Below are 26,672 nucleotides of genomic sequence, written 5' to 3' on the forward strand. Positions count from 1 at the left end.
AGTTTTTAAGCCGACACCTGTGGTAAAACCAGAAATACATACGAAGAAAGGTAACCTAAACTGCGCTAATATATATATATATGCCACACACAGCTCCATATTGTATTTTTTAAACACAATGTTGTATTTTGGCTACAGGCTAGGGCTTTTCTATTTATATTGTTCCCATACATAAATGCAAATCCCATGTGGTACATGTTTATTACAAAAACCACAGCACACATGTATACATACTGTATATGTATAAAAAGAAATATATTTTTTTCCAAGAGTCCATGAAGAGTGACAGCTGTACCTAGAGTGATGTCACAGCCTCTTGTGGGCTGGCTGGATGTCAGTGAGTCTCAGGTGGAGCTGCTGCTCAGACTTTCCTACACTCACAGTTGGACTGACACAGCACTGTCATGAAGGTAACCTGACGGTAAGAAACATTGCTTTGAAATGTTCTATTCTATTTAGTAGTTTATTTTATTAGTAGCCATAATAACAAAGGAAACTTGTTGATATAATCCAAGATTACTCAACGAATAATGAAAACAGAATAATAATTATATCACGGAAATATGATTTTAAGAAGTCAGCTTAGTATGAAAGCCTATAAATGTCTCTATGATGGAGTTCCTCTCATTCTTTGTGTTTTGCCCTGGGTCACAGTGTTTTTGGTGCCAACGCCTATTTTTGGAGGATTTGGACTGGAGGTCTCTATGTGACACACTGGGAGTCATGACAGACTTTTGGCTGATTTCGGTCCCTTTGGACAAGACCAGTTTAACCAGTGTGGAGAAATTGAAGCGCAACCTTGCCAAAACCAACCTGGCCTCCTGCTGCAGGTTCTCCATTCCAGAACTCAAGGTGAGGCTGTGTATCGTCTCTCCTAATGAAACAACATCAAATACAAACATTATGACAAGCTAAGGGAGTGTAAGTATAGCATTGTTAAACAAATAAAAATAACTGTATGTTAGCTCTGTGTTTATCCCAGTACAGTAGAGTGCGGTGAGGAGGATGACGGTGTTTGGTGTCCTTCTCTGGTGAAGGGTTAAAGGCTCAGGTTGCTCTCTACAGTTTGAGGCAACATTTCCATCCGACCCAATTCACTTAATGTCATCCATGTTCACCTTGGCTACCAGAAGTCATATTGTAACTGCAGTTTTGAATTTCTATCAAGAGTTCTAACCTGAAAAGCATTAATACAATTATACGTGCCCATCTCCTGGCTGAATCTTAAGTGGAGACACCCCAGGTGAACAAGATAGAAAGAAAAAACTAAGAGATATCACCATAACCCCAGTAAATTACTAACATTGAGGACATTATTTTACAAGTTTTCTGATAATCTAAGATTAAATATGCAAATGACGCTTTATCTTTTGAAATATGTCCAAAAATTGGATAAAGCAAAGTGGTTTTATTTTGTTGACAGTCGAAGGTTTTACTCAGGTCGTTTGGATTCTTGTTTTTAACACTCCATGAATCAGAAATGAATAAAATAAAATCTGCAGAAACCCTCGGAATATAGATATGAAGTGTAGATTTCTGGTGCACAGCACAAGAAGAAAAATCATGTTTATAAAGGTCGGCTTTTAAGCATAATATGTGTTTTAAAATAAAAAATATACTACAAGGCCCTGATACTTAAAACTAACTAACTAATAAATATCACCATGAAAATTCCTCAGTTGATTACTAAAATTAATTCAATGATTTTTTCTATTACTCATCATTAGTTTAAATCAGGGGTCCCCAAACTTTTTCCTGTGAGGGCTACATAACTTTTCCCTTCTCTGATGGGGGCCGGGTCAGTTTGTAACAGAAAAAGTGTGACGATCGCATGGGTGTCTAAACGTAAACATTTATTGTTTTCTAGAAAGCCACACATAACCAAATATTAATAACCCTTTCCGGGATCTTCACAGAAAAAAAGTCAGGAAATAAATAATAACACTATTAATGAAATAAATAACACTATTTATGAAATAAATAATAACCAAATAACCCTCTCTGGGTTCTTCACAGAAAAAAAGTCCATTGAAAATTACTGTAACTTTCTGTTGTGCCGTGCACAATCTTAACAGGTAAAAGTTTAGCTTAGTTGTCAGAGCAGAATCTCTCAAAATAAACGTGGATTTACGTAAAAAAAACTATTTTTTCGGGGTTCGGGTGTTTTGTTTGATTTTAAACAAACAAAGTCTTGGCTTTCAGAATATGAAACTTTTATTTCCAATTTATTTATTTCTCACTCGCAATTGATTGATTGATTGAAAAGTTTATTAACAGCTTGTATATTGGGTACAGTACAGTACAGCTCAAAACATACAATTGTTAAGGGGATGCAGACCAGAGAAAGACTTTCGTCTTGTTTACATCAGGGTCCCCCATTTCCAATTCATCATGTCATTTAAGACATATAAGACATATTTGACATACAGATGGCTTATTTACAATTTACATACAGGTGGTTTTTTTACATACAGATTGCTTGTTTACAATTTTCATTTTAGATTTCGTTCTAATACATCCTAACCGGACATTTAAGACATACCAAGTCTACAGATATACAGTTAGTAACAGAGTCTAAAATGCGAGTATATACATAGATGGGGGGGGGGGGGGGAAGCTGTCCATTGAACGACAGGTTGAGATTTGTACCATTACCGGGGCCAGTTTTGCAATGCTCTCCCCCGAAGGTGCTCTTTAAGAGAGGTTTTGAAGGTAAGTATAGTTTTACTTTCCTTTACAGTTGTGGGAAGAGCGTTCCACCTTGATGTGGCATAATTGCGAAACGTGTATTCCCCCTTTTTTGTGCCAAATCTGGGTTTGACATGATTTGTGGAGCTCCCTCTGGTGTTATGATCATGGTATTCCTTGACCTTTGGGAAGAATTTTGACATGTACATGGGTACCACCATAGAGGTGTGGTGTATCTTGTAGACCAGGCCCATTGCAAGTAGCTGTACTCTGTCGTCTACTCTAAGCCATCCTAGGTTGTCAAAGTGGGCAGAGGTGAGGTGGGTTCTAGATGAAAGGTCAAGCAGTAGTCTGACCAGTTTATTTTGCGATGTTTGAAGTTTTATTTTTAGCGCCTTGGAGGTGCTATGGTACCATGACGTGCAAGCATAGTCATAGCAATCTGCTCTTCCGCAGCGCCGGTGTTTCTCGTGAGTGTTTTCCCCGGGAAACAAACACAATACACACAAACACAAAATTACACAAGCACACACACTCACACACACACGTATACACGCACACACTCGCGAGCTTCCCCTCCAAACGAAAATATCTTCCCTCGGTAGTATTTTGATCATTTGCTCCGCTAATAATCAATCAGATCGATGGATTCCAGAGAAGAGACAACTTTGAAGGCCTTTTTCTCAAAATGATGACTCGGTGACAGTCATTATATAATGTGACATATTTCGCTTAATATTTGAAGTACAAAAACAATCCTGATATCATTAGAAAGCTAGGAATCTCCTCTTTCCAACTGTGTATACAACTCAAAAGGTGTCTTCGGGTCAATGCGACTGATTTCGATAGAGCAGGTCACAACATTTTGACAGGGGCTAGTCTAGGATTTGCGTGGCCAGACTGAAAAAAATAAATAAATAAATAAATAAAAAAATCATAATGCGTCTCTGGTATTGTTCAGGGGGCCGGGCCAAATGTGGAGGCGGGCCGTACCCGGCCCGCGGGCCTTAGTTTGGGGACCACTGGTTTAAATGTACAAATAACGCATTATCCCATGCTAGCTGGTACATTTAGGAGAACATTTGCAAAGTGTAGTACAAAGTATTTTTATAGTCTGATGGAAGACATGTTATTAAAGCCAATACCCTCAGAGGGGGGCTCGCCTCAGGGGGGGGGGGGGGCTCGCCTCAAAAGCCAGCATGTTCATAAGTCATTATACATGCCAAACTGTTTGAGCCACGGTAAAACTGACTGTTCTGTCTATGCTGTGACCAGGTGGGAATACTGGACAGTCTGCTCAGCGTATCAGATGACCTCTCCAAGCTTGACACACTAACTGAAAGGTAAAAAGAAAATTCCAAGCATGCTTAAACAAACAGAATATGTCTATTCACACGAAACCTGTTTGCTTCCATGGTCACGTGCACGTTTGTAGCTTCATGTGTCTTTAGTTAAGACGTGGTGTAACTCTGAGCTTGTGTGCGGTTTGCGCCATGATTCATTGATGGTCAGGGGCATGCTGATGGTCAGTTTCCCTCCTGATTTTAAAAATTCATTGTTGGTGGATGAGAGCCAGTATAGCCAATAATGAACGTACAAATTTGGCCTGGCAAGTTCAAACGACACAGATTTCTACTTGTAATTTAGTCTGGTATTTTATTTATTATCCCTTAGTTTTTTTTACATCTCTCTTTATAGATCTTACCTAGGATAGGAAAACCCTTGTTAGACATGTATAGTACTTTGTAGACGTCATTAACAGCATTTGGAAAAAATGTATTTCCCAAATTTGAACCGAATGAGCAACATTTAACGAAACATGACCAAACAAGTCTTTATTTAATGTTGTGTTTTTCTGTTGCCCGGTCAGTGTGATTAAAAAAACACATCAGTGTATGAGGGAGGTGATGGAGCAGTCTGATGACAAAGTGCTGGAAAACGCCTTAGCCAATGGAGGTGATTCACACACAAACACACACACTCAACATGCATAGGGTGTTTATTACATAGTAGGAACTCATAAGTAAGTGCTTAGAAGCCAGCAGGCTACATGCACACTGCAGATGAGACATATAACTACTTAAACCAAGCTCCATATGCATGTCTACACATGACATCCACTCCCACTCACACATTCAGAGATCCCTTTCACCTTGTTTCCACTTATCTCTGTGAACATCGGAGTCAACCGGAAGTTTTTCATTACTATGGAAACCTGATCTCTGCTGCGTTATTTATTTTTTCTCCAAAATGTATCTCAATTAGGTTTTTGTGGCAGATGCAGGAAGAATCCATAAAATGGTCATTTGTTTAACATGTTAATTTCATGTAAAAGTAGCCAAAAAGTGACATTTATTTGATTACGCTTTTTGTCAAATTGTGTATGTTTATCAACAAAGTTAAACTTTTCAGCTAGTTAAACACATTTCTAAATTTGAGTAAAATGTTCTTACATGGTTATCAGCTACATATGAATCGAAGTAAATACAAGTGGAAGACTACAAAGCGATATTTAACTGAAAACACTAGGGAAATGTTTACTCAGAATTTTTCTTCCACACTTGCCCCTGCCAACATCTCAGTAAATGAGCTAGTAGATCATTTTAATTCAAAAATTCAAAATGTTATAGATGCCATTGCTCCAACTAGGTTAAAGGAAGTGTCTGTCAAGAAAATATCTCCATGGAGAAAGGCCATGAGCGTGAAAACAGAAAAAAGAGAATGTCGAAAAGCTGAACGCAGGTGGCGAAAAACAAATCTCCAGGTTCACTTTGAAATCTATAAAGAGAGACTTGGCCTTTATAATTTGGAATTGAAAAACGCATGACAATCGTTCTTCTCTGACATCATTACCAAAAACAAAAACAACGCACGTGCCTTGTTTGCTACCGTCGACAGACTAACTAACCCCCCAGTGTCAGTAGCCTCTGAATTTCTATCCACCAGGGCGTGCAATGATTTTGCCTCCTTTTTCACTGACAAAATTCAGAAAATCAGACAAGCAGTCAGTGCCTCTGCATCAGGAACAGCAAATGTGTTGTCCCTATCTCCACTTAACACCAATTCAGACATCATGACACAATTCCATCAGATTAATGATAAAAACCTAGAGGACATTATTCAACTTCTGAAATCCTCCTCCTGCTGCCTTGATATTATTCCAACAGGATTTTTCAAAAATGTTTTTCCTTGCATGGCCTCAGATCTACTTCATATAGTAAACAAATCTCTTCACTCAGGTATTTTTCCACAGGCCCTGAAAACTGCAGTCATTAAACCGCTCTTAAAAAAGAATAATCTAGATGCTTCAGTAATGAACAATTACAGGCCCATATCAAACCTCCCATTTCTAGGTAAAATCATTGAAAAAGTTGTTTTTCAACAGTTGAGTAATTTCTTGCATTTAAATAACTGTTTCGATGTGTTCCAGTCAGGCTTTCGTCCAAACCACAGCACTGAGACTGCTCTTGTAAAGGTCTTCAATAACATCCACTTAAACACAGACAGTGGCAGAACTTCAGTGTTAGTATTATTAGATCTCAGTGCTGCGTTTGACACTGTTGACCACAGCATATTACTAGACCGACTGGAAAACTGGGTGGGACTTTCGGAAACAGTTCTAAATTGGTTTGAATCCTACTTAAAGGACAGAAACAACTTTGTTTCTATAGGTAAATACACATCTGAGTTGACAAATATGACATGTGGGGTTCCTCAAGGCTCCATCTTGGGGCCTCTTCTCTTTAACATCTACATGCTACCACTGGCTCAGATAATGAAGAACAACAAAATAAGTTACCATAGCTATGCAGATGACACACACATTTACGTAACAATTTCACCAGGAGACTATGCTCCAATTCAAACACTGAGTAAGTGCATTGAACAAATCAATGACTGGATATGTCAGAACTTTCTCCAATTAAACAAAGATAAAACTGAGGTAATGGTTTTTGGAGCCAAGTCAGAACGTATAAAAGTTAGCGCTGAGCTTCAGTCTGCAATGTTCAAAACAACAGATAAAGCCAGAAATCTAGGTGTAGTCATGGACTCTGACCTGAGTTTCAACAGTCACATTAAAACAGTTACTAAATCAGCCTACTATCACCTAAAGAATATATCTAGGATTAAAAGACTAATGTCACAGCAGGATTTGGAAAAACTTGTCCATGCTTTTATCTTCAGTAGACTCGACTACTGCAATGGTGTCTTCACAGGTCTCACTAAAAAATCTATTAGAAAGCTGCAGCTAATTCAGAACGCTGCTGCTCGAGTCCTCACTAACACTAAGAAAGTGGATCACATCACTCCTGTTCTGAAGTCTTTACACTGTCTTCCTGTGTGTCAAAGAATAGATTTCAAAATACTGCTGCTGGTTTATAAAGCACTGAATGGTTTAGGCCCAAAATACATTTCTGACCTCCTGCTAAATTATGAACCATCCAGATCTCTCAGGTCTTCAGGGACTGGTCAGCTTTCTGTCCCCAGAGTCAGAACTAAACATGGAGAAGCAGCGTTCAGTTATTATTCTCCAAATCTCTGGAACAAACTCCCAGAAACCTGCAGGTCCGCTGCAACTCTGACTACTTTTAAATCCAGGCTGAAGACTTTTCTTTTTGTCGCTGCTTTTAATTGAACTATTCATATCTTAGACTGCACTGTAACTTTTATCCATGTACTTTTTTTTTCTTTTAATGTTTAATTGCACTGTAACTTTTATCCATGTATTTTTTCTTTAATGTTTATTTATTAGCTTTTCTTTTTAATGACTGATTTTAAATGCCATTTTCTTAATCTCTTTCATTTTTTGTAAAGCACTTTGAATTGCCTTGTGTTGAAAAGTGCTATATAAATAAACTTGCCTTGCCTTGCCTTACATTATAACATTCATATACAATGATTTATTTGGATAAATGTTACATAATTGTCCTGTTTCTGTTGGTGAAAAAGTGACAAATCAACTTAATTGAAATCTCTGTGTTTCCTTGTGTTGAACACTGGGGAACTACGGAAACTAAACAAAACTGTGTGAAAACGAGGGAATGTGTTAGTGTCCTACATAAAGGCAGACAGATAAAGCAACTACAACCCATCACAAACAAGGCTAACCCCTGTCTCTGATCACTTTCCTCAAGCAGACCACAGCATGAATCAGACTGCCACCGTGTCGCCCCTGAAAGCTTACCTCAACTCTCTGAGGGGTATTTGATCTGCCTGGAGTGCAGTGCTGTGTGATACAAAGTGTGCATTTCTACAGTAATGTATTGACACTGACTTGTGTGAATGAAGCTTGTTTTCCACTGTGTGGTGTGTTTACAGTTGTTCGATTGTTGTTTTCGGGTGATTTTCTTACCTGTTTTGTGTGTGTGTGTTTCTCAGTGGACCTGATGAGCTACATGACAAAGTTTCAGTGGGACAAAGCCAAGTACCCCACAGCTCTGCCTCTCTCCAGCCTTGCAGACATCATCACCAAGGTACTAACCAATGGAAAGGAGAAGGATATTCCCATGAACCTTCCATTTATGAACACAGACAGAAATGCTCCGTTTATGTATGGGAGTCAAACAGATGTCCATTCATTCCTATGGGAACATCCATGATCCAAAATGTGTTTGTGAAAGTCCCCCTCTTTCGTTTTTTTTCTGTCTAATATTTACCTCTAGACAGAGATTTTGAACACATTTGAGCTTTAGCAACACATTTTGGATGGACTGTATGCATATATGCTGCAGTAATGCTAACTTCCTGTGGAATTGTATCCTAATATCCTTTGTGTGAGTGGGCACATTTGCTAAAAGCCAAGTTGATACATCAATTAATCATTGTGTATAAAAAAAAAGGAGTTTAGGTACTTTTACAAATTTAGCAAATTTGAGAAATGTTAATTTGCTTATGGATTTTTCTTGTTTTGAGCTCAGCACATGTTGTTCTGATGTTGACATGTCTTGTTAACACTTGCATGCGTGTCAGGAAGTTTCCCAGATGGAGACGGAATTAAAATCCCGAGCTGCAGCGTACAGCAGCGTGAAAACGAGCCTTCAAAGCATGGAGTACAAACTACAGTGAGTGGCTTCAGTGACGTATTAAGTTAGAATTATATCACTTTATTGTCAATTAAATGTTCAACTTGAATGTCTATCTTTCCTGTGGGAGTTTGCAAACTTGCAGTCTGAATGACATAGTGAGGAAGGAAGACCTTGTGACCTCGGAGCATCTCACTACTCTGCTGGTAGTGGTGACCAGGTGGGTGATACAGTGGCCAACATGGGCAAACACTTTACAAGGGCTCGAAAAAACACTTTTATAAGGAGAATGGCACCGCATTTTCAAAAACAATGCAAATGAAAAAACACATTTGATCCCAAACACGATGCAATGAAGAATTATATTCACCAATTTAGCAACACATGCGTAGGATTTAGAAAATATTCACCTATTTGACTAAACATGCGCAGCGTTTACTCTTGCAGAGTTAGTCTCATAATTCTAAGTGTTTTCTCAGTATATTTGAAATGACTAGGTAAGCTAGGTTAATTAGCTAGCTTACTGTAGATCTGCAATAATATCAGAAGGAATCATGCGATCACATTGTTAAGCCAATAAAACGTACATTTTAACGATTTTTCTACCGACAATGACAGTTAGCAAAGTTCTACCTTCATTGTATGGTCAAACTCATGTGTGGTTCTTCATTTGTAAATGTCTTTCTGATCACAGAGGGAGCTACTTGCAGTGGGAGAGGACATATGAATCTTTTTCACAGTTCGTGGTTCCACGGTCTAGCAGGTGAGTGGTCTCTATTCACTCTTAGCTTTGAGACAAGCCATTCTACTCGTTTTCAGTAAGTGCACCAGCAAAGCTCTAAGAACCTGTTCTCAAAAGGTCAGGCTAAGTAACCACGGGTGTTCCATTACCGGCAGAAAGTAAGAGTCATGGCTTGGATCAGTTGCAGGGAAGGAAGTGGGGTTTTTTTTCAGAGAAAAAAATGTATTCAATTGGGGTTGAATGCTTTTTGGCATAATGCCAAAACTTGAAAGGCATGCCTTACAAGAAAAAGTTATTTGTAAACTGACAGTTCAAGTATACCAAGACCTAACAAGCTCTCCTTAGCCACAGATCAAGTGTTGTCCGTTTGTTTGTATAACTTCACAATTAACAGTCTTTATTTTAGATAAAGGAAATACTGGTTAGTGAATATAAGAATATCTTATTATATAGATTTTTGAAAGTTGTGGCTGCTTTGCTTTGGTGAAGCAACTGATTTCATATCATTATTTACTATTTCATATTTCAACTCTTCTATGGCAAAAAAAACAAACTGATTTACTTAAACAACTTTTCATCGGTGCTTGAACATAGTGAAATGGAACTCGGCCGTAATTTATTTTATTACTTAAACCTATACTTTTTATTCTGTAAAGTTCATTCATTTTGTGACATTATGCTATTTCTATAATAGTTGCTTTGAAAATATATGAGCATATGAGGAAGTGCTGTAAACCTGCATTCTCTCTAATAACTAGCAGCGGGCGACTTCACAAAAATAAGTTTTGTAGAAGTCTATGAGAACATTTCCCAATGTATCACTTTCTTTATTAATAGCGAAGATAACATGTTCCCGACGAGTTTATGTTCTCAATTGCTTCTATTAAGTCTTCTCCAATACAGAATAATGTTATTTATTTATATTGTATGATCTTATTTAGAATAAGATGCACAGTAAAGCAGGGTTTATTTATTTTGTGTGAACATCAGGAAGCTGTACGAGGATGGAGAGGGAGGCGTTTTCTCCGTTACACTCTTCAAAAGAGCTGTGTGTGAATTCAAAGCCAAAGCCCAGGAGAGCAAGTAAGCAGGATGGATAGCCAGATAATATTGCATCATGTCAAAGCTGTGTTGTAGGTGTCACTTACCATGGTGTAGCCTATGATCCACACAGGTTCACCGTCCGCGAGTACAGCTTTGATTTGGAGGCGAAGCAGCAGCAGGAGAGGCAGCAGCGTAGTGTTCACAAAAAGGAACAATACGTGAGTACAACATCATACTCTGAAGTGTTTTTATCAGGCCGTCTGTACCATTCCTATCTCAGGAACCATCTTGAGGGATTTTTTTCAAATTTAGCACAAACGCCCACTTTGGCTCAAGAGGTAACAACCTAGATTTTGGTGGTCAAAGGTCAAGACCACTGTAACTTAACCTCAGGACGTGAGAGCGGCTGGGGCTCAGTAGGAAGAGTGGTCATCCACCATACGAAGGTCCGGGTGTTCAAACCCTGGACAACAAGTAGTTATTCAGAATCAAAATTCCTTTTATTTGTCCAGCAGCTGGGACATTGATGGTGTTACAGCAACAAAGGTAGTACAGATAAAAGGCAGACGAAAAAAGATAATCAATCAATCAATTTATTTATATAGCCCAATATCACAAATGTTACATTTGTTTCAGTGGACTTCACAGTTTGTACAGAATATCAGTATGACAATACGACACCCTCTGTCCTTTAACCCTCACATCGTACAAGGAAAAAGTTCCAGAGAAAAAACCCACAGTTTAAAGGGGAAAATGGGAGAGCAATAGAGGAGGGATCCCTCTCCCAGGACGGATAGACGTGCAATAGATGCCGTGTGTAAATCGAAGAGATAATACATTTTACAGCGTAGGTAGACCAAATGTTTGGAAAGGCATGTCTATAATAAGAGGATGAATCCACGAGGATGTCAACAATCCTGTGGGAGCCATCAGGGAAGTAGTATGATGAGAGTCAGGCAGGACCACAGTGCCTGGTTCAGCCACGACTCGAAGTCCAGGACTCAAATCCAGAACTCAGGATAGAGGATCCAGGACACAGGATCCAGGACTCAGGACTAAGGATCCAGGACTCCGGATCCAGGACACATGATTCAGGATCCAGGACACAGGACCGCAGCAACAGGATCAGCCACGACTCAGGATCCCGGCGTAGATAAACACCAAGAAGAAATTTGGGGGTAGCTGGGTTATTCGGAACATGAGAGTACAGGGATCAAGGCACGTATATGCCTCTCCCTGCTTCCACCGTCTACACACAAACTATTTTTCCTTACTGATGGTATGTCATTTGGTTAAGAACTAAAATGTATAGGTGAAGAGGCACAACGTGTCTACTTCAATGCAGACAGACAGAAGGAAGAAGTAAGGTGTCCCTCGACAGTCTCAGCCTATAGCAGCTAAACTAACGTGTCTACGTACATGCACTCCCTTAGGATAGGTTGAGGGAAAGGGGTAGCAAGTAAGAAGTAAGGAACAGAGGTGGAGAGGCACAACGTACATGCACTCCCTTAGGATAGGTTTAGGGAAAGGGTAGCCAGTAAGAAGTAAGGAACAGAGGTGGAGAGGCACAACGTGTCTACGTACACGTACTCCCTTAGGATATGTTGAGGGAAAAGAGTAGGAACTAAGATGTATGCGCCACATCTATACCATGAGCGCATTGCTCCAAATTTTTTTTTTTGGCACTGACACCAATCAACAGTTGTGCGTCGACTCGGCAGGGATCAAGGCACGTATATGCCTCTCCCTGCTTCCACCGTCTACACACAAACTATTTTTCCTTACTGATGGTATGTCATTTGGTTAAGAACTAAAATGTATAGGTGAAGAGGCACAACGTGTCTACTTCAATGCACTCTTATTAGATTATTTTATCAACTATAAGCTTTATCAAAAAGGAAGGTCTTAAGCGTACTCTTAAAAACGGATAGGCTGTCTGCCGCCCGAACACAAACTGGAAGCTGATTCCACAAAAGTGGAGCTTGATAAGAAAAGGCTCTGGCTCCCATTGTACTTTTAGAGACTCTAGGAACAACCAACAACCGTGCATTCTTGGAACGCAATGCCCTAGTACGAAAGTAGGGTATAATAAGTTCTTTAAGGTAAGATGGCGCCTGCCCATTAAGGGCTTTGTAGGGGAGAAGAAGAATTTTAAATGATATCCTGTGTTCTATAGGGAGCCAGTGTAAGGCAGCCAAAACTGGAATGATGTGGTATCTTTCCGGACTCTGGTTAGTACACGTGCTGCAGCATTTTGAATTAGCTGAAGCGATTTAACTGACTTTTTGAAGTAACAAATGCATGGACTAGTTTCTCTGCATCGTTTTGAGGCAAGATATGCCTGATTTTTGCAATGTTGCGTAGATGAAAGAGAGAGCATTTCTCCGCGATCCCAACGTAGTAGCCCAAAAAACTTTTACCCATTTAAACAGTCGTGGTAGATACCTTGTTTGGGAAGGTTTGTTTCGTGAAAGGTTGGCAGAGGGTGCAGCCATAGCTCTGGGCGTGGCTACTGGGTATCCCTACGTAGCGATACCCAGGAAGTAAACATGAAATCTCCAACGAGGCGTTTTGGGGAGGTCTTTTCTGTGTTAGAGTTTTACTCGCTACAGGGTGTACTTTGAGGGTTTTTGACTCTGCAGACCGTTTACATGCATAAAAACCTTCATAACACACAAGGGGACGGGTAATAACCAGAAAAGCATGACATGGGACCTTTAACATCAAAAAATGTAAGGTCATCCACGTTTTTAAGTCCTTGAGGCAGTCTTGAATTTTATTTAGATGATTGGATTCATCAGGCTTGATGGGTAAATATAGTTGAGTATCATCCGCATAACAATGAAAATGTACAGAGTGATTCCTTATAATATTGCCTTACGGAAGCATATATAATGTGAACAAAATAGGTCCAAGCACTGAGCCCTGTGGCACTCCATGGCTAACTTTGGTTTGCATGGAAGATTCATCGTTGACACGTACAAACTGAGAGAGTTCAGATAGATAGGACCTAAACCAGCCTAAAGCAGTTCCCTTTATGCCAACTAAGTGCTCTAGTCTTTGCAATAGGATATCATGGCCGATAGTATCAAATGCAGCACTGAGATCGAGCAAGACAAGAATAGAGACATGTCCTTTGTCTGAGGCTATTAGAAGGTCATTTGTGACTTTAACCAGAGCTGTCTCTGTGCTATGATGTGTTCTAAAGCCAGACTGAAAATCTTCAAATAAATCATTGTTTTTTAAGTAATCACACAACTGTTTTGCGACTGCTTTTTCAAGAATTTTTGAGAGGAACGAAGATTAGAAATAGGTCTATAGTTGGCTCAAACCTATGGATCGAGGTTGTGCTTTTTAAGAAGAGGTTTTATCACTGCTACTTTGAATGATTGTGGAACATAGCCTGATAATAAAGACATAATCATAATATTTAATAAAGAAGTGCTAATTAATGGAAAAACTTCCTTTAACAGCTTAGTTGGAATTGGGTCTAAGATACGCGTTGATGGTTTGGAAGAAAGAATCATTAAATTAAATTGTTCAAGGTTTATGGCTGAAAAGCATTCTAATTGACTTACGTTTCCGGGAGCTGTTGATAACACTATACTGGTCAAAGGCAAGAGGTCTTTAATTTTGTTTCTAAGAGTAACAATTTTATCATTAAAAAAGCACATAAAATCATTACTACTGAGTGCTATCGGAATAGAAGGCTCAATCGAGCTGTGGCTCTCTGTCAGCCTGGCTACAGTGCTGAAAAGAAATCTTGCATTATTCTTATTCTCATCTATTAATGAAGAGTAAGCTGCTCTCGCTTTACGCAGTGCTTTCTTATATTAATTGAGAGTAATATGCCAAATTAAACAAGATTCTTCAAGTTTAGTTGAACGCCATATCCTTTCAAGTTGTCTCGATTTTTGCTTTATTTTGGGGGTTTCGGCATTGTGCCATGGACCTAATCTATGTTGTTTTATTTTCTTCTTTTTCAAAGGAGCAACAGAGTCTAATTTTATTCGCAGGGCATCTGTAGCACTATCAATAACATGATCAATTTGGGGTGGTGTACATTTTGTATAAGTTTCCTCCCTTACATGCAGACATGCTATCGAGTTAAGTATTGGTGGAATCTCTTCCTTAAATTTGGCTATAGCACTAACAGATAGGTTTCTGCTGCAGGAGCTTTTGACTAATGGTTTGTAGTATAGTAAGTAACAGTAGGCTTCCATCAAAAGTTACCAAGAAATTGTTGGATAAAGCAGGATTATGGTTCGACTAATAGTTGCTCAATTTCAATACCATAAATCAGAACAAGGTCGAGAGTGTGATTATAACAGTGGGTTGTTTATTTACACTCTGACGGAAACCAATAGAATCTAATGTTAAATGCAACAGTAAGGCTATTTTTATCGTCGTCAACATGAATATTGAAGTCACCTACGATAATTACTTCTAGAATTCTGATAAAAATTCTGAATAAGGACCTGGTGCACGGTACACTGTAACAAATAAGATTGGCTGCAAAGTGTTCCAGGTCGGATGCGTAAGACTAAAAACGAGGCTTTCAAAGGAGGTATAATTTAATTTTGGTTTAGTATTGATAAGTAAACTTGAGTCAAAGATTGCTGCAACTCCACCTCCTCGGCCTGTGCCTCGGGCAATATGAGTATTGATATGGCTGGGTGGAGTGGCCTCATTTATGCTGACCAGTGGCGAGCCGTGACTTGTATACTTAGGCCTGAACTTGGTTGAGACATGAAGACATATTCTTTATGTCTCAACCAAGTTTCAGTGAGACAGCAAATCAATATTATAATCTGATATTAAATCATTTACCAATATTGCTTTAGATCAGGGGTGGGGAACCTCCGGCCCCCGGGCCGTATACTGCCCGCGAGACCATTTGGTGTGGCCCTCGAGGTAATTTATAAACACACACAAAAAAGAAAAAAATTAAAGAAATCTAGACCGCAAAATAAATAAACAAGTGAGTGCCTGTTTTTCCTGGCCAAGGTCAGGGTCCTTGAACACAACACAAGCCTAACGTGTCATCACGTGGTATATGTCTCGTCTGACTAGTGATGGGAATTCCGATTCCCTTCGGGGACACGAATCTTTTGATTCAGTTCACTTGAAAGATTCGTTCACTGATTCGTTCACCGGTTCGAGAACGACTTCTGGTGATTTGCACGTTCGCGAACGATTAGTCTTTGTACTTAATTCGTTCAGTGAGTCCTCACTACTGCCGAAGTCCGTACCAGAAGTTTGCTGGCGTAACATTTATGATATTAAAACACATTTTACACCTCACCTTGTTGCCCCATGAATTATGCTCTGGGAATAGGCTACATATTATTTAAGAAATATAATTGGCCATTGTTAAATCTCTCATAAATGTGTGCCTGACTATACGATGTATTACAGCAGGCTAGCATGTTATACTTTCAAACCCATGCACGTACTATGTGGCCTAACTTAAATCCCAAAGCATTAAACTCCATTTGGCGGAATTCAAAGTGAATACAAAAATATATCCTCTCCATCGGTGACGATTTATTCATATTCTATAGTATGTACCCATCTATGTTTACCTTTAGCTAGCGGCTAAGCTAGTCGGACGCTACGGAGCCCAGCTATCCGCCCTCTGAAGCTTTTAGGGCCGACAGGGAGAGGAGAATGTCCCCCTAACGCTGTGTGTGTGTTTCACATTAGCGGGACGTTATGGAGCTCAGGTATCCGCTATCTGAAGCTTTTAGGGCCGACAGGGGGAGAAGAATACAACGCTGTGTGTATTTATCGCTAAGCTAGCTGGACGCTACGGAGCCCAGCTATCCGCCCTCTGAAGCTTTTAGGGCCGACAGGGAGGAGAATGTCCCGCTAACGCTGTGTGTGTGTATTTCACATTAGCGGGACGCTATGGAGCTCAGGTATCCACCATCTGAAGCTTTTAGGGCCGACAGGGGGAGGAGAATACAACGCTGTGTGTATTTATCGCTAAGCTAGCGGCTAAGCTAGCTGGACGCTACGGATAGGGTTGCCAACTTCCAGAAATGGATAAACGGGACACATGCATGTGTCCCCCGCGCGCGCGAAGATTTTCGGGTTTCTGGCGGATTTAGTTACTTTTTGTTGTTACTTTATTTCGGGGTTAGGGTTATGCTATTTAATTATTTTGGGGGAGCCAGCCCCCTAGGGTTCGAGGAATCAAACCCCCCAAAACCCTCAAAATGCATAGAAAACTATGCATACCTAACACAATACAAACACAATGATCTTACACCTGCATTAGGCTACTACATCACATTGTACATCAGCATGTTCAAATCGGATAGGTGGGCACTAGGGACATATGGGCACCTCGATGTACAATTGGATATTTTGTCCAAAATGTTAAAAAATAAATATTTGAAAAATGGTATTAAGTAATGCAAAGTATACATGATGTGAACATGCACGGTACATTATTATTAGACTTAATGTTATCCTTCAACCAACCATTTCCCCAGCAATCAGCTGACTGACTCTCTCTCTCTCTCTCACACACACACACACACACACACACACACACACACACACAACACACACACACACACACACACACACACACACACACACACACACACACACACACACACACACACACACACACACACACACACACACACACACACACACACACACACACACACACACACACACACACACACGCAGAAGACCCGAGACAGATCTCCACTCACAGGCTTTACCCAACTGTGTTTTTCTTCCACTGTTTGTTGTAAGACACAAGTCTTTTCTTTTTAGAAGGGCCAGGGCCCAGAACCACATCCTCTCTCTCTTCTCCTCTTTCATTATCACCTCCTCCACCGGCAGCGCTCATTTTCCCATACGACTGAAAAGGCTGACATGCCACACAAACAATGATGCCGCTCCCGCGGCCCACCGGAGAAAATCTCACACACACACGTGCGAGCATTGTGCCTGCCCTGTCAACTGAGCGGTCCCAGTGCCCTTCGCATACAGCCAGTGGCGGCGCCAGAGATTTTCTCTAGGGGGTGCTGTGGGGTAGCTGGACGTTTCATAGAGGGTGCTCAAACATTAAGGGTTTCCCATTAATGCACCAGCGCTACAGTTGAATTTTCTACTGCAACACTCCCCACACACACACAGTGTACCCGCGACTGTTACAATGAAGGCTCGATAATCAGCTCACGGCATATAGGTGTAAGCAGGGGTAAAGTGCTATTTTTACAAGTGGGGGGTGGAGTCCCAGCAGCTTCTACTGAAGCCAGTCCCCAACTCCGGGGACTTCCGGCCGGGGACTTTGGGCGGCAGTATACGCCGTGAAGTGGTTTGCGGCCTGCCATTAAGCCCAAAGCAGAAGAAGAACAAGTGACGTCAGCAGCTTCATTTACCTAATCCACCCCCAGGGACTTTTTCCAGTATGAACGCGATCTGTACTTAGTTCATGCGAACTAAAGAGTTCACATGAACTAAGTTCACATGAACCTTTGTGGGAAAAGTACCGCAGTGTGAATGCGCCTCTTTACTTCACCTGAGCTGAGGTTATCTGAGACTCTCAGTCTGACAGGAGATAGTTCTTCCTCCACCTTGTTGTTGAAAAAGCTCCTTATATCCGTTAGCTTGGCTAGCTAGCACCAGATGCTAACCACAACGATCTCCAGTAGATACCCACCGGTGCGCGAGCTCTCTCGCTCGCGCACGCACCCAAAATGGCTCGTGCCACACACACACACAGAGCAGAGCTTGAATTAAACACAGAGACCCAGAAGTAAGCTACTTGTACTCACGAGGCTATGCTATTATGTGCAGAATCCCTCTCGCTTTCAGGCGGTTTTGATTGAGTGTCCACACGTGGACGTTTAAGGACTAAAAAACGATAAATGTTTCACTTTGCTGTTAGCAAATAATGTGGCGCTCTAGCTAACAGGAAGTCACTCAAGTGTCACAAAGTTATTTAGCCTATGGGTAGGTCAAAAATCGAATGGGTGCTGGCCATTGGCCTAATCATATCACCTGTGTTGGCTTTATGTTTTTGGTCAAAAATGTGTTTCTTTCACATTTGCATTGATGTAATCAATACTTTTTCTAATTTAATTTAATAAAAATAATAATAATAATTAAAAAAAACACATATTTCTTGGGGGTGCTTAGGGGGTGCTTTGGCAATCCTGGGGGGTGCTTCAGCACTCCCTAGCTCCCCCCTGGCGCCGCCCCTGCATACAGCACACAGGCACGCAGCCAGACACACTGCATTGCGCGCAAACAGAACAATATTTTTTATTTTTCCCTTTACACGGGAGTCCGGGACAAACAAAGTCCCGTACGGGACACGCCCCTTTTGGCTAAAATACGGGACGTCCCGGCTAATACGGGACGGTTGGCAACCCTAGCTACGGAGCCCAGCTATCCGCCCTCTGAAGCTTTTAGTGCCGACAGGGGGAGAAGAATGTCCCGCTAACGCTGTGTGTGTGTGTTTCACATTAGCGGGACGCTATGGAGCTCAGGTATCCACCATCTGAAGCTTTTAGGGCCGACAGGGGGAGGAGAATACAACGATGTGTGTATTTATCGCTATAAGCTAGCTGGACGCTACGGTTTAGGTATCCGTCCTCTTTATTGCGGACAGGTTGAGGAGGATGTCCTGCTCCTGTGTGTGTGTGTGTGTGTGTGTGTGTGTGTGTGTGTGTGTGTGTGTGTGTGTGTGTGTGTGTGTGTGTGTGTGGGTGTGTGTGTGTGTGTGTGTGTGTGTGTGTGTGTGTGTGTGTGTGTGTGTGTGTGTGTGTGTGTGTGTGTGTGTGTGTGTGTGTCGGAGCTCAGGTGAGAGGGCTCTGATTACAGTACACTGTAGGAAACAGTTCTGAACTGTTTCCGCCAGTTCTTTAAGTTCGTCGTTCGCGAACAGCTTCTCTTTAGCTTTTGGCGGAAGGAAAAACGAATCGTTTTGTGGGAGGAATCAGTTCATCTCGTTCACTTCAAAGATTCGTTCAAAAAGAACGAATCGTTCGCGAACGACCCATCACTACGTCTGACAGGGGTGTAGTTCTGACGGGGAGCACCAGAACGCCGCTCCGCTCCGGCACTTCCAAAAATTGGAGTAGCCTACTAGGCCGCAAGGTGAACCTCGAAAAGTCCTTTATAAAAGAAATCCCGCTCCACAGAAGTGGAACTACATAATCTTTAGTTCATAAAAAAGAACGAGTCATGCTTATCCACCAAAGAAAAGTTCGTCGTTAAAATTCCTGTCAATTCTTCTAGGCACGTAATTATTGGCTGAACTAGTCCCTTCAAAGCGTAATAATATCTTGGTCAAAAGTAGTGCCACGGTTCGTCACGTGATCGTGCTACACCAATTGGGTAGCTGCATATTGTCAACAGAAGTGAAAGATGGCCGCCTCCATGGTTACGCTAAACCAGACCAAATGGATTCTAAACAGTGCTGTATGCTTGTTTTATGTCATGTTTTGTCATATGTCTTAATACATCACTAAGTCCGAGGTATTTGCGTTATATACGCGGTATTTGTGAGAGGTTTTACTATCTGGGAACAGAGTTGACCATCGAATCAACATTGGCTAGCAGCGTTTATCAGCCAACTCCAGCTACAACAACATTCCTGGACTACCATGTTCGCATCGCTAGGTTCATTGGCTGAGCTCGTGGATTATTCCATTAGACTGAGGACTTTTTGTCTGTCTGTCTGTTGTTATTGTTACCCTGTACACGTTAAATGCACTCTTAAAATAAACATGACTTGATTTCATACATAGCTGCGTCCAAGAAGAAGGTTAACTTGTTACGTTAAGTAATTTAGATCAATAAAATACAGTACTTATACCAATGACCATTGATTCATTTATTTACTCATTCATCATATAATAATTTGATGAATTACATTATTATTATTATTATAGATTATTATTATAGATATATATATAGATTATTATTATAGATATATATAATATATATATATATATTATATTATTATTATTATTATTATTGTAATATGATAATATTGTATTTGTAACTTCAAAATCAATGCCACCGTTGTAAGCTTGTCCTGTACGTATTCCATCTTGTATTGGTAAAATAATCAACCTTTTCGTGCTTCACAGACGTAATATGCATGTAACAATGTTTGTTGATAATTTTGACTTTTTGAGACTTTCTGGTGCGTTTTCCTCGTCCCCGCTACTCGATGAAACCATGGCGGTCGCCATTTTTTCCAAATCTGTTTGATACCGGTATATGCAGCTACCCAATTGGTGTAGCACGATCACGTGACGGACCGTGGCACTACTTTTGACCAAGATATTATTACGCTTTGAAGGGACTAGTTCAGCCAATAATTACGTGCCTAGAAGAATTGACAGGAATTTTAGCGACGAACTTTTTTTTGGTGGATAGGCATGACTCGTTCTTTTTTATGAACTAAAGATTGTGTAGTTCCACTTCTGTGGAGCGGGATGAAACGATAACAGGGTTCACCTTATGGCCTATACCCATAAGGAGCCGTACACATGCCGTAGTTTTTGCGTGGCTGTGTCTTAGTTGTAAGCCCAGTGGCGATCTGTCATACTGATCATACAGTCAATAACTTTGTTGTTATTAGCATCTGATTAGCTAGCTATGCTAACGAATATAAGAAGCTTTTTCTACAACCAGTGAGGTAAAGGCACATCTTTATTATAGTTGTAAAAAAACAAGAGAATAAAGTAAACAGGTATAAAATACTATATGACAGTAAAAATAACTTGTTATTAATAAACAAGAATACAGTTTGAAAGGGGAGTGATTTGTAAAATATCCATAAAGAAAAAGAAAATCTGTTTACAGTTCTGTTTCATATGGGTGTTGAGAGATGTATCCATAGATCTCCTAATGTTGCTCTCAAAGTGCACCAGATTGATGCTTTTAACTTCAACATTCAAAAAAAAAATCTTTAGGGGTTAGGTCCCCCCCCCCCCCCACACTTAAATCATGTTCACATGGATAGGAGTCTAAATAGATTTGCACACATCTTGTGTCCATATCTTTCTGTTTGGGTGGTCATGCCACAACCGAGCACGTGCATGCATGCGTGAGTCATGGCAAGATATCTGGATTAAGAGGTTGCTTTTTCTTTGCACAGCATGAAAGAAAGGTGAAATGAGTGGGCTGTGATTTTAGTATTTTTAAGCAGAGGTCAATAATTTGTACGGCCCTCGGAGGATGTTGAAAACATTGAAATGGCCCTTGAGAGGAAAAAGGTTCCCCACCCCTGCTTTAGATGCTAGAGATCTTATGTTTAAGAGTCCACATTTAATCTTCCTGTTTTGTTGCTCTGTAGTAGTTGTTACATTTACTTTTATTAGGTTATTATGTATGACACCTCTATTAGGTTTTACTTTAAATTGTCCTTGGGCAGACACACACACCGTTAATATTGGGTATTGTATTGGAGAGAGCGCAGAGAAGCGTGTAAGACTGCGACTCCGCCATAGTCTCAACTCCAGTTTGTCATGGATTAAGTCCACAAAGCCCTGAAATGTTTGCCGAAATGAGATTTGCACCTTCCAAAGTAGGATGAATGCCGTCTCTCTTAATCAGACCAGGTTTTCCCCAGAAGTCTGTCCAATTATTTACGAAGCCCACATCGTTTGCTGGGCACCACCAAGACAACCAGCGCTGAAATGATGACATGCGGCTATACATGTCGTCATTGATCCGATTGGGGAGGGGACCAGAGAAAATTACGGTGTCCGACATTGTTTTGGCATATCTACACACCGACGCCACATGAACTTTGGTGCATTCTGATTGGCGTAAACCAGGGGTCGGCAACCTTTCTGATATGAAGTGCCATTTAAAAAGAAAATGTGTGATCAGTGTGCCGACGATCGTGAACTGTCAACAGGAGGGCGGGGGGATTGTCTGATTGTCTGTGAATATTTATCATTCCTGAGCAGGTGGCCCATCGTATTCTCTGCCTCAATATGAATGTAGGTAGGCCTATATGTGTATGCTGACTTGTGTATTAAAAGTGCTCTGGTCGCAAAGACTGGAAAAGCAACATATAAAATGCAGTCCATTTACCTTTTAACACTCTTTTGAGCGCACTCGAACAAGGTAAAGGAAATGTAATCAGAAGTTGGCACAAACTTCGCCTTGCACTCGAGGATGAACTGATTAGAATATATGGTCTAAGGTCAAAGTTACTGTGACCTCGCAAGACAAATTGTTGGCTTTAATTTGCTAATAGTGACAACACTACCCGCATGACTAATAGGATAGAATGAGGACAAGTGATGACATTTTGGACAGGGATGGATGTAACCTGCAACCTGACTGCTAGATGGCGGCATACAACTGCAATTTTAGTTTAGATACTTGATGTGTGTAAAATGTATATTTTAAATGTCATTGCTTCCTGTCCATAGGGAAGCTTTGTGCGTTGGCTGAAGGTGAATTTCAGCCAGGTGTTTATTGCCTGGATTCACTTGAAAGCACTGCGAGTGTTTGCGGAGTCAGTCCTCAGGTCAGCGCTGATGAGATGTACTTTCATTTTCTCTTTTAACCTTCTTGAAACATTTAATTTGAATCATTTTACTATGAGTACACTCATGATGATGTCTCCTGCTAGGTATGGACTACCGGTGAACTATCAGGCTCTTCTGCTGCACACGGACAAGAAGCGTTCAAAGAAACTCAGAGAGGATCTCGCGTCACTGTTCAAACATCTGGACCCCACTGCCTCTAACAGCAAGACTGATGTAAGAGACCAAATACATCTTCACAAACCAAGTTCATTTAAGCTTGTTCCTTCAGCTATCATGTAATGTTGAAATGTCATGGTGGACTAAGTATTCAGATCTGTATGGAGTAAAAGTCCTGCATTCAGATTTTTACTTTAGTAAAAGTGCAAATAAATTGGCATTTACATTTTAAAAATAATTACTCATTATGCCCCAGAATAGAGGTGCAGGGATAATTTAAAAGCAATGGGATTTCTCCATAGGATTTTGGAAAATAGCTCGAAATAAGGTCTATAGAAAACGAACCTGTTTGATAAATGCACGTTTTGTTCATGTGGATAATATCCACATGTCTACCCTACTTTTATAATTTTCGAATCATAAATCTAATCGCCAGAAGAAATGTTATGCTATAAACGAACTACAGCCGAATAAGCAGGGTCGCTCGACTTCAACGTCACGCCAACTTAAGATCCATATTCAAAAATACAGATTAAAAAGTGTACAAGTTGAAGCGTTTGTTTTAACAGTTTGCAAGAGTGCAGGTACTTGCTTTCAAGCAGAACAGGGGCAAACAAACTTAGAGGAGTTCGGCGTAATGAAGTACAACGTCCTCGGCAACTTCTGTGGTCCTATTCAACCACTTGTTAACAACCATCGTTTTTCAGACACGTAAACTCTTCAAAAATCACCAGTGGGGTCACTGCTGATGTATTTAATGTCGTAGAACAAAAAGTGATCCGTCTCTTACATTTGTGTCAAACACAGACCTTATTTCCAGCTTTTTCCAAAATCCTATGGAGAAATCCCATTGACTCTGAGACGAGGGAACCAATAGTGGTAAAATGCTAACTCACTTCTGGGTTTTAGGACTCGTCACATTACAGTTGCACCTGGTAGAGGTGGGGTTCATTCTGTTCTCCAATACAACATCATCATTTGTTTGTTAAATGTATTATGTATAAATGATCCGAACATGCAACGTAATGTCCAGGTTATCAGATACATGTAGTGGAGTAAAAAGAACAATGTGTTATCACTGTTAAATCTAGTTTTGTGAGAATGAAGCTAAATGTGGTGAGTAGTAATTACACAATTTTGATAATTGTTCACCAAGACCCAAGAGTAAGTCACAGTACTTGTCAAATCAGATTAAATGTTGATGTGAGATGAGCATGTCAACCACCTACTGACTTTAAATGACATCTGTCTTGCCAGTGAAATGTGGGCAAAGACAGAGAGCAGTAACAGCAGAAATAGTAACATTTAGAAAAAAAGAGTTTGTAGTTTTGGTGGTTTTATGGGCAAGAAAATAATGAATGTTCAGATACAAACTACTATAGTCTTTGATCGGACAATCCATTCTTTTATTTTTAACCTTGTTTTTTTTAAACCAAGGTTATTGATAAAAAGCAGTCCATTAAAAAAGCATGTCTATGTTGTTGTTGTTTTTTATCTTCAACGGTAATGGATAAGAATCAATCAGATTCTGAATTTAGCAAAATATTGTCCAAATTTGTATTTATTTTATTCATTTGGGCAAAAAAGGGCTATTTACAGCAAAAACATGTACACATTCAAATAAGGCCAAGATTTGCACAATTTAAAAATGATATAAAGAAAAACTGCCTGATTTGAACTATGAACATACTCCTGTAGCTCTGGGTCAAAGTGTTTGTCACATGCTGTTTTCTGAGGTCTCCTCTCTCTGCCGAGCAGGTGAGCTTTGACATCCCAGGACTCTGTCAGCCTGAGTACCTCTCCTACATCTGCTTCTACATCAGCACCAACCTGCTGGAGCTCAGCTAACATTAATCAAAAAAGATGAGCCACACAAAGACCAAGCAATGAGAGTCCTGTCGATCATCTGGTGGAGTGGGCCAATCAGAGCCGGGGAGACAAAGACCCTCAACTATAGAATAAAACACATCCAGTGATCCACGAGAAGATCTTTCTTTGGACGCAGAAATAACAGTCCAGCTTCCCACAAGTGTAAATACTCATTGAACAGTAGATGCATTTTGAGTTTCTTTTCAATACAAAATCAGCTGCACATGGACTACTTTTTGTGCACATGGAACTGCGGAATAATTTAATAATACAATGATACACACTGTTATTTGGATGTTGATGTACAGCTTAAAGCATTTTAATTGAGTTTATCTTCCTAGTAACCTCAAAAAGCCATCACGGTGGGGTATAGTGTTTCTCTTTCATGCAGGTTTCACATTATACAACATTGCACAACGACTATGTACATATCACTTTTATTTTAACATGTATTTAATCTGAATGTTTTTAATGTAATGTTTTCAATGGTGGAAGAAGAACTCAGTTAATTAAGTACCACAATAGTCACTCAATGAAAATATAATAACCCAAGGGTAGTTTTCATTGTCAGTTGCCATTGTCATTGCATTAAAAAACCAGTAAAGCCTTTTGCAGCTCCAGAGGGAGCTGTGAAGTCCGATAAATTGCCTCATAATGATGTCACTTGAGTCAGCATTGGCTTGGGCTTTAATACAATTACGGGTGGAGTTAGAAAGAAGTTAGCTCACTTCTGTAGCCCGTTGCTCGTCTCTGCTTGTAGCTACATTAGCCGCTAGTAGCATAACACATTGTCAACGGAATTGTCATTTGTTGAGTTGCATTGTGGGTTATGTCAGAAAGAAGAATGTATGAAATAAAATAATATTTCTCTGGTTACGCTGCATTGACTATTGTTTTTAAGATTTTTAAAAACATTTAAAAGATGATCCAACAATTATTATAGCACTGTTAGCTAAACATGTGCAGTATTCTTATAGACCATGAGATGATTTTTGAGGTATGGGAACACATAAAAAAAAAAACATATTTGCTGCACATAATTGTTTCATTTGTTTTGCTTTTCTCTAACCTTTGATTATCTTATCATGAAATAAGAGTTTGAAGTCTAACTCTTTTGTACATTAACTTTTTGAATGCAGGACTTGTAACAGAGTATTTCTACAATGTGGTTTTTACTTTTGATTCAGTAAAAGATCTGTTCACTTTGTCCATCACTGGTTACTTCACCACTAAATGCTATACTGTCTCTGATCACCAGAGAGCACTGTTCGTGTTTTGTGCATGTTCACAGCTTGAGTTTGGCCTCATAAAATATATTTGATGACTTAATATGTTCGATATTGTAAGGAATCTTTTGGATATTACCAATCCTCCATTGGTAATGCACCTTCAAATGAAAAAAACGTACCACTATAAGGAAGGGATAACATTTTGTAAGTATTAAAGGGGCCTTATTTTTCTCATTTTCAGGTTTATGTTTGTATTTATTGCCTCTACTGTGACATGTTGACATGCTTTAATGCTCATAAAGGTCCTTATTTTTCTCATACTGCCTGTGCTGCAGCACCTCTTTTCACCCTCTGTCTGAAACCAGAGCCT

At 40.1% G+C, this 26,672-nt stretch overlaps 1 protein-coding gene across 1 annotated transcript; it reads left to right on the forward strand.

Annotated features, from left to right (window-relative positions):
* The first annotated feature begins 362 nt into the window (after positions 1 to 362).
* Positions 363 to 25,854, forward strand: atp6v1c2 (ATPase H+ transporting V1 subunit C2). The gene is made up of 13 exons (XM_034206015.1): positions 363 to 421; positions 655 to 852; positions 3,964 to 4,031; positions 4,559 to 4,644; positions 8,068 to 8,162; positions 8,659 to 8,746; positions 8,835 to 8,931; positions 9,406 to 9,474; positions 10,444 to 10,536; positions 10,628 to 10,715; positions 22,929 to 23,026; positions 23,132 to 23,261; positions 24,963 to 25,854. Exons 2-13 carry the CDS (start codon positions 724 to 726, stop codon positions 25,050 to 25,052), a joined length of 1,131 nt encoding a protein of 376 aa, XP_034061906.1. The 5' UTR covers positions 363 to 421; positions 655 to 723; the 3' UTR covers positions 25,053 to 25,854.
* The last annotated feature ends 818 nt before the right edge of the window (positions 25,855 to 26,672 follow it).

The sequence above is a fragment of the Gymnodraco acuticeps genome, unplaced genomic scaffold (genome assembly GCF_902827175.1).
Source record: "Gymnodraco acuticeps unplaced genomic scaffold, fGymAcu1.1, whole genome shotgun sequence".
Lineage (NCBI taxonomy): Eukaryota > Metazoa > Chordata > Actinopteri > Perciformes > Bathydraconidae > Gymnodraco > Gymnodraco acuticeps.

Excerpts from the sequence above, each read along its gene's own strand:
- atp6v1c2 (XM_034206015.1), top strand. The coding sequence starts at position 724 with ATGACAGACTTTTGGCTGATTTCGGTCCCTTTGGACAAGACCAGTTTA. Across the intron at positions 8,932-9,405 it reads CTGCTGGTAGTGGTGACCAG|AGGGAGCTACTTGCAGTGGG; the intron begins GTGGGTGATACA and ends TTCTGATCACAG. Across the intron at positions 9,475-10,443 it reads GTGGTTCCACGGTCTAGCAG|GAAGCTGTACGAGGATGGAG; the intron begins GTGAGTGGTCTC and ends TGTGAACATCAG.